General features: G+C 52.8%; 1 protein-coding gene across 1 annotated transcript in view; it reads right to left on the reverse strand.

The window, feature by feature from the left end:
* Positions 1 to 390: 390 nt before the first annotated feature.
* The window catches only part of ARID3B (AT rich interactive domain 3B (BRIGHT-like)), a 37,768-nt gene continuing 29,564 nt past the window's right edge, over positions 391 to 8,594 (reverse strand). Inside the window, exons 4-8 of the mRNA XM_010001334.1 lie at positions 6,849 to 7,032; positions 4,962 to 5,221; positions 4,531 to 4,788; positions 1,377 to 1,469; positions 391 to 699 (exon numbers count right to left, since the gene is read on the reverse strand). Of these exons, the coding sequence (XP_009999636.1) occupies positions 545 to 699; positions 1,377 to 1,469; positions 4,531 to 4,788; positions 4,962 to 5,221; positions 6,849 to 7,032 (950 nt within the window). The 3' untranslated portion in view covers positions 391 to 544. The remainder of the gene's footprint in view (positions 700 to 1,376; positions 1,470 to 4,530; positions 4,789 to 4,961; positions 5,222 to 6,848; positions 7,033 to 8,594) is intronic.

An 8,594-nucleotide genomic window follows, 5' to 3' on the forward strand; every position in this document is an offset into this window, starting at 1 on the left:
GCCTTCTCAGCACAAGCCCTGGGAGGACAGGGGCAAGGCCCCCTGCTGGCTCTGAGGATTGTCAATACACAGAGTTAGTTTGTGGGAACAGTCCTTCTGGCTCCTGGTTAGAGATGAACCAAGTTTCCCTGCCCCAGCTCCAGCTCTTTCCACCTGCCTTGGTGACATGTCAGCCATCTCACAACCTGCAGCTCCTGGAGACCATCCCTGATTGACCAACGCCAGGTGTCCCTCCCAGCCCCTGACAGGAACACAGCAAACCCTGGGAGGAGGAGGAAAACAAAAAAGCAAAGAGGGAGGAAGAAAGGGGAGAACAAAGCCAAAATTAAAAAAAAAAACAACCAAACTGGCTGGACAAGCAGATGATGAAGAAAAACTCGCTGGCATGGAAAGGTTTCAGCATCATCATCATCATCATCTTGTGTTGGCCAACCACAAAAGCAGGTTCCTTGAGATGAGGTAATCTGTGCGACTCCTTCCCTGCCCAGAGCAGAGAGGGAAGAGCTGCTGGAGGCCAGTGTGAGACAGCAGGCTGGGCCATCCATCAGAGAGACCAGCTGGTGGAGGGCTCTGCACTGGGGGTTCCCCGGGATGAGGTAGGGCTGGGAGAGCAGTGGGAGCTGCTGCTGCTGCTGCAGGAACTTTGGGTGCTGGAGCCTGCAAGGAGGTGGACGACTGGCTTCTGGGCAAAGAGCACTCCTGGAGGGCACAGAGAGGGCAAGAGGAGGGTTATTGGGATGATGAGGACATGGAGAAGTCTGTGCAACCTCTAAGACCTGATCCTAACAGGGAGAAGCTCAGTGTAGGACGAGCAGGCTTGGAGGCAGATCAGAAGGTGAAGGACAACCAGGGGATATGAAGGGAGATCCCCCTGGGACTTGTTCTGGCAGCCTCTGGCACAGAGATGTTTTGCCTAAGGAGGACTGGAAGACCCCAAACAGCTTCAACACCTCTGCAGGAGAAAAGCACCCCTGAAGTGCCAGGGCCTGGGCTTTGTCTGAGGACATATGTGGATGTGACCTGCAGAAGCCCTGAGCAGATCCAAGGGACAATAGCAATTCCTGCTTCCCATAGATGCCTGAGGAAAAGCTCAGTAAAGCTACCCAGCAACAGGAGAAGAGGGGATAATGCTCTTTTCCTAACACTTCTGGAGGGCTTTTTCAACCTCAAGGAAGGAATTCTAACAGGAATCTGGCAGGAATCTACTTAGGATCCAAAAGAAGAAAGAACAGGAATCCTTTCCCACTGCACGTCCTCAGCCAGGCAGGCTGTGTGTGTGTGGTTCCTCGGGCAAAGCCCAGCCCTGGGAGCACCCCACCCTCTCCACACCCCACCTCTGCCCCCCCAGCCCACCCCCAGGAGCAGTTCCTTCTCACCAGCATAGATTGTGCCATTGATTTCCACCGACATGTTGATGCTCCCGATGCCGTTGGGGGACACGTTCAGCGCCGCCGCCTCCGCTTTGTCTTCTTCCAGGAAAGAGGAGATTCAGAGTTAACTCTCTTAACTATCCAGCTTCCTACCCCGGGCAGAGATCAGCAAAAAGGTTGGCCAACAGCCCCTCTGTGCTGAGGAAACCCTCACACCACCTCCTACTTCCAGTCCTACTAGGAGATAAGTCTACAAAGGTGTTGAGACGCTTTGGCGGAAATTGAGGGTGGGCTGGGATTTGTGAATCTCTCCCCACCTGCCACACTGCAGGGGCCAAACTAACACCTCTCCCCCCAAAAAAAGCCTGCCAGCACAGCAGACAGGACTGGATTTAAATTGTCTGTGGGTTGTGGTTAGGTTTGTGCCAGTCCTCTCTCCCTGTGCAGGGCTCAGGGTGCAACAGCTCCGGTGGCCGCTGGAGGGAGGGGACACAGCCCCAGGGACTCAGCTCCAAGGACTCCTTACCTGCCCCTTCAGCACCTCTGAAATCTGTTCATTTGTTTCCTCAGACCAAAAAGTCCTTCCTAAGCACTGCTGGGGAGCACCAGGGCAGAGCAGGAGCTCAGGGTGCACTCAGGTTTAAGAGGAGGTGAACATCCAATTCTCCCCAAACCTCCAGTAAAGTTGTGGACCTGTTGGAAAGGGTCCAGAGGAGGCCAGAAAGGTGATCAGAGGGCTAGAGCAGCCTGGAGGTGGATCTGCTCTGGAGCCAGGCTGGGAGAGTTGGGGTGTTCAGCCTGGAGAAGAGAAGGCTCCTGGGAGACCTTAGAGCACCTTCCAGTGCCTGAAGGGGCTCCAGGAAAGCTGGGGAGGGACTTGGGACAAGGGCAGGGAGGGAGAGGACAAGGGGGAAGGGAGGAAAACTGGGAGAGGGAGATTGAGGTGAGACATGAGGAGGGAATTGTGGAGTGTGAGGGTGGTGAGAGCCTGGCCCAGGTTGCCCAGGGAAGCTGTGGCTGCCCCATCCCTGGCAGTGTTGAAGGGCAGGTTGGATGGGGCTTGGAGCAGCCTGGGCTGGTGGGAGGTGTCCCTGCCCATGCAGGGGGGTGGATGTAGATGATCTTTAAGGTCCCTTCCAACCCAAACCAGTCTGGGATTCTATGAATTTAAGGCAACCCACACTGGCAGGATTGAGTCCTCAGCCTGTTCCTGTTTGCAGAGACTAAAACTTTTTCTGGCAATTTGGATTGAGAAAGCTCAGTGTGGAGAGAGGAAAAAAAATACAGTGAGATGAGAGGGAATGAACATGACTTGCTAAAATGTGGATTCCCTTTCAGTCCCTATTTCCAGTTTAGTTTTTTTGGGGTTTTTTTGAATGTAAATGTGACATTTAGGGGGATGCAGAGCTGTCAGGAACCACGATGGCAAGTCCCAATTGCCATTTAACTCCACAGAAGAGCTGCTGCTGCTTCAAAGGGAAACCTGCTTTGACCCTTCACCATATATATATATATTTTAAGCCTCTCAAGAAAGCATTTACCAGCATTTCTAGCAAAGGCCTCAAGAACAACTCCTCTCTTTCTTCTGAGCCAGGCCAAACTTGCCTGGCCTTGTGCCTACACCCAAATGTGCAATTAATAGGGGGGTTGAGGCCTTTAATTTGAATGGATCAAAAGGCTTGGAGGAAGCAGCTGTTGGGGCTGAATTGTTTTGAGGCTCTCCTGTCCCATCAAGTGCAGCCCCCAGGACAGGTAAGGCAACTCCATCAGCTTTTGAAACTAGTATGTAACAGTAGTGACTCTGACAGAGTGACCTTTGCAGGGTGACTCCCCTTTTCCAAAGCATTTCAGGAGTGTATTTCTCAGGCCATGAATGCAGCTTCTACCTGACCTTCTAACCCAGCCCAGCCAGGAGTTCTTTGCCTCCAGGCTGTGGGGAGGGTTGCAGCAGATGTTGATAGAAATCACCCGACTTCCTAAAAGCCCAGGTCTTTGTGGTCTCCTCATCACACCTGACAAAGGATTGCTAAAAACTGGACATCTCTCTGCTACTCATCTTGAAAAAGCTTTTACCTCCAAGGATTACAAGGGTTCCTGAGCAGGAAAGGAAAGCAAATCATTCCCTGCAGCACAAGGTTGGTGTGAGGCTGAGGGGAGAGCAGGGCAGGGGAAAGCTGAGCAGCTGGTGTGTCAGAAGACTTCCCCTCCAAAAGTCACCCCCTTGCCTGCAGACCCAAGAGGAGCAGATATTAAACACAGGGTGTCAGGCCCAAAGCAATTCCCACAGTCCATGTGCTTCTCAGCCTTCCAGAGGGCACCAGAGCACTGCTGCAGGGACAGCTGAGCTTGAGCTGAGACTGGGAACTGCCCCCACCCAGGGCAGGCTCTGGGAACAGCTTGAGCTGTGAAGTGAGTCCTCTGTGGTCAGCACAGACCAGCAGCTCAAATGGTTCTGTCAGCTGAGATGCAGAGACTGCTGAATACAGTGAGGTGGGGGGCTGAGTTAAAGCCACAGAATGGTGGGGTTGGAAAGAACCTCTGAAGATCATCCAGTCCAAACCCTGCCAGAGCAGGATCACCTCCAGTAGATCCCACAGGAACATGTCCAGATGGGTTTGGAATGTCTCCAGAGAAGGAGACTCCACAGCCTCTCTGGGCAGCCTGTCCCAGGGCTCTGTCACCCTCACAGTGAAGTTGTTTTCCCTCATATTTAACTCGAAGTTCAGGCTGGATTCAGATGATGCTGGATTATGCATCAACTAGAGTAACAGAATCAACTTCCCTGTTCCAGTGAGGGTGGTGAGAGCCTGGCCCAGGCTGCCCAGGGAAGCTGTGGCTGCCCCATCCTTGGCAGTGTTGAAGGGCAGGTTGGATGGGGCGTGGAGCAACTTGAGCTGGTGGGAGGTGTCCCTGCCCATGCAGGGAATTGGAACAAAATGATCTTGAGGGTCCCTTCCAACCCAAACCAGCCTGGGATTCTATGACCAAAACCTCACACAATGTTGCTCCACTTGAACCTTCCTCTTACTGTGCTTCACTTCTCCAGCTTCTCTGGTACCCAGAGGGAGAAACAAGCCTGTGTGCAAGGAGGTGTTTTGACATCCTAGAGGGGGGGAACAGGTCTGCCAAGCCCTTTTGTGCCTCTGGAAGTGCTGCTCACCCTTGCCATTGATCTTGACCTTCATGGGGATCTGCCGTGTCATGCTGAACAGGTTGCGCTGCAGCGCCTGCTGGACCAGCCGCTGCTCCTCTTCTGTCATCCTGGACACCTTCTTCTCTGGAGGTTCTCCTGACTCCAGCCTCTCCCTCAGCTGCTCCAGGGTGGCTGTTCTTCCTGCCACTGTTGCCTGCTGGCTGGCCAAGGTCACTGGCACGGCGATACGGTTTGGCATAGACACAGTCAAGGGCACACCATCCCCTGCAGGAGGAGGAGACACACGCTCAGCCCCCTCCTGCCCTAAGCTCATCCTGCAAACCCTGAGCCACCCAAGTCCCACTGATCTCCAGTTCAAGCCAGATGGGGTAGAGAAAATAAGAAACCCTCTGTTTTGGTGCCTGGACCTCTTAACCCAGCCACCCTTCTTTGCTGACCTTTTCTGACAGCTGCTGCTGGAGACACCCGAGGGTTGCTGGTCCCGCTGCCCGGCGCCACGCCGATGATGGGGAAACGGATCTTTGGGGGAGACAGGAGGGAAGGAGGCCCCGAGGTGGTGGGGGAGTAGCTGAACAAGGAGGAGCTGTAGCTGGGCCTCCTGCCTTCCCTCCTGTTGCCATCGATGGCAGCCTGGAGCTCAGCAGGAGAACTGAGGGACTTCTTCTCACATTCGTAGGCGTACAGGTACTTCATGTACCTGGGGAGGAGAGAACAAAGAAGCTCAGGCAGTTTTCTCAGCACAACACCAGGTTTACAGGCTCCAGCAGCAAGCACTGCAGCCAGGGAGGCTTCCACACTGCCTATCATCACAGGTTGGTGTGGCCAGCAGGGCCAGGGAGAGGATTCTCACCCTCTATTCGGCTCTCATGAGACCCCACCTGGAGCATAGTGTCCAGTTCTGGAGCCCCCAAAATAAGAACATGGAGCTCCTGGAAACAGTCCAGAGGAGGCCACAAAGAGTATCTGAGGGCTGGAGCAGCTCTGCTCTGGAGCCAGGCTGGGAGAGTTGGGGTGTTCAGCCTGGAGAAGAGAAGGTTCCAGGGAGACCTTAGAGCACCTTCCAGTGCCTGAAGGGGCTCCAGGAAAGCTGGGAAGGGACTTGGGACAAGGGCAGGGAGGGATGGGACAAGGGGGAAGGGATGAAAACTGGGAGAGGGGAGATTGAGGTGAGACATGAGGAGGGAATTGTGGAGTGTGAGGGTGGGGAGAGCCTGGCCCAGGTTGCCCAGGGAAGCTGTGGCTGCCCCATCCCTGGCAGTGTTGAAGGGCAGGTTGGATGGGGCTTGGAGCAGCCTGGGCTGGTGGGAGGTGTCCCTGCCCATGCAGGGGGTTGGATCTGGATGACCTTGAAGGTCTTTTCTAACCCAAACCGTTCCATGATTCTATGATAAGCCTGGCACAGTTTGGGTGTGAAGCACAGCTCTCCCAAAGGAACTTAAGCACATCATTACAGGCAACTACACCCACAAGAGCTGAAAAGAATCATCCAGAATTCCTTTCCAACTGAGCTACCACCTAAAAATGGTGAAAATTAACATATTGGACTGTAACACTTACTGCAAGGAAGGAAGTCTGAGGAATTACCCTCTAAATCAGTGGTCCTGGGCAGCACCAAACCTTCCTGCTTTTGCAGGAGACACCCTGATTGTTCCAAAGGCTGCAGAAATATCCAGGAGCTTCCTTCTCTGCCACTCAGGGGCTCTAACAACTTCCAGGAAAACCAAGTCAGGGCAAGAGCTGGGTGAGGAGTCCCAGAGCCCAGCCCAGCCTCATTCTCTTACTTCTGTTTTGCAGTGGTTTTCCTTTCACCCTTCTTTTCTCCCCTGCTTATTTGGCTTTTTCTTCCTCTTTTTGTTTGTTTCTCTCATCCACGTGAGGTGCTGCATGCCAGAAATGCAACCCTCACAGGAAGCAGGTGCTAAAGGCAAGTTTCCACCACTTAATAGGGCTACCAGACACTGAATGATCAGGTTGATGCCTACAAATCAGGAGGTCACCCCCTACTCCTTGTGCCAAGTGCTCTTCAGAGGCAGAGCAAGACCCTCCTGGCCCCAAGAGAGGCACAGGATGGAGGGAGAGCACAGGGAACAAGGTGATGGAACCATGAGGAAGGAAGGGATGGAAGGGAAATGCGTTTGGGAAGCATCACTAAGAAAAACAAGAGGAGAAGGAATAGAAATGAAAACGTACAAGCCTTGGATGGAAGGGAGAAATAAAACAATTCATCAGCTGGTCACAGAGTGGATTTAGTCTCCATTTTCCTCCCCCAGTCCCTGTTTTGCACTTCCCAATTCCCAGTCTGTTCTCAGACTTCCCAGACTCACTGGGTCCGGAGGGTGAAGGCAGCACTGGTGATGGAGGTGGGCAGGTTAAGGCCTTTGGTGATCTCTCTCCAGATCTTCTTGTTGATGATTTCCACCAGCCCTCCTTTCTCAGTCACCAGCTTGTAGAGCATGTAGAGATCCAGGATCTGCTTTGCCATGATGGGGATCCGATTGATGGGAGTTCCTGCAGGGAAACAGCAGGGAGGGAAAACGTGGAATCAAGAAAGAAAAGGAGGCCAGGAAACCAGCAGGTTGGGGCTATTGATCTTCTTTCTAATAGGAAATTCAGCCAACTCTTTGTAGCTTGACTTGAGGCCTCTCTGTGGGTGAGTAAATGAGGCAGAGAAGTGCAGCTACATGGCACGTCCTTTCCGTGAGAAATCCTTTCCTGGAGGCAAAAGCAATTATCAGCCCAATAATAACCTGCAGCTCAGAGCAACTTCTGACACAGAAAGAGGGGAAGTGGGGACTGTTGAGTCCTTGGGGTGAAGGAGCAGCAAGGAGGAATCATTTTTTATGATCTCCCAGGGCAATCTCAGATAAAAATCTGGCTCGTTTTGTGCTCAGGAAGGGGCTGAGCAGCCAGGCAGCTCCAGCTGCTTGGACACTGGGATTCAGCTCCTTTACTCCCCAGCTGTCCTGTACTCCTGGGGAACAGGGACAGAGGAGGTGACACTTGAGAGGATCTCCCTCCCCCACTTACATTTGCCTCTGTCCTCCCTCACAGACACGTGTGTAACATTTTGCTGCAGCTCCTGCTCTCACCAAGCGTTTCCACCCTCCCTCTCCACTTCCCTGAGCACCTTCCCAAGTGACACAGGGATGAGGCCACCTTGGTAGCAACCACAACCCAACTGCTGGAGCAGGAACTTGTGGCAGGGAAGCTAGAGAAAGGGTGGTGGAGGTGGAGAAATGAGGGGTGTAAAGGAGCATGGTGGGACACAGCAGGATCCCAGCACGTCCTGCAGCCCAAAACAAGGCCCTGCTTGATCCTTGTGACTACAGGGCAGGGGAAAATAAATATATTTGTATATCCTTCCTCTTCAGTTTGGCCACCTTGTGGTTAACAGAGCTCAGATCATCATGATTTTTAACCTGACAGTGCCCTTTTTAGCAGCACCTTGCAGGGAGAGAGCATGCAGGGTTTGCAAAGGTCAAAGCAATGAGGTTTGGGCAAGGAGAAGAAGAAGGGGGGGGGAAATATGCTGAAGCAGCAAACCTTTTCTTTGGCATAGGAAACACTGTCCTGGATCAAAGAGCTTGCCCATCTGAGGTCAGTATCCTGCCCACCACAATGGTCAGCTCTGGCCTTTACAGGAAAGCCTGCAAAGGGTTGTAATGGACAATTATGGAATCCCCAAACCCACAGGGGAGACTTCTGCCACTGCTCATCAGCCAGTGATGGGGTTAATGCCCTGAAGCAGAGCAGTTTATGGCCCTTATAAATGGGTTTTCTTCTCTTTAGTGAAAAGGAGCTCAGCTCAGCCCTGCAGATGTCCTCATTATACATCTAAGTGTAATTTTTCTTCTTCTTTTTTTTTGATCCCCTCTTTTCTTTTTGAAGCCTATTATGCAGCAGCTCATGGTACCAATTCCCACAGGTTAGTGAGACAAGCTGGGGGGGAAGGACTCAACTTCTTCAGCTTTGAAGGGGCTGCCTCCCCCATTTTACCAAGTTACCAGCTCCTAAACTGGAAGAAAACAAAGAGCAACCTGATCCAGGCTGGGTCTGCTTGCCTCGTCATT

The sequence above is a fragment of the Chaetura pelagica genome, unplaced genomic scaffold (assembly GCF_000747805.2).
Source record: "Chaetura pelagica isolate M959 unplaced genomic scaffold, ChaPel_1.0 scaffold397, whole genome shotgun sequence".
Taxonomy (NCBI): domain Eukaryota; kingdom Metazoa; phylum Chordata; class Aves; order Apodiformes; family Apodidae; genus Chaetura; species Chaetura pelagica.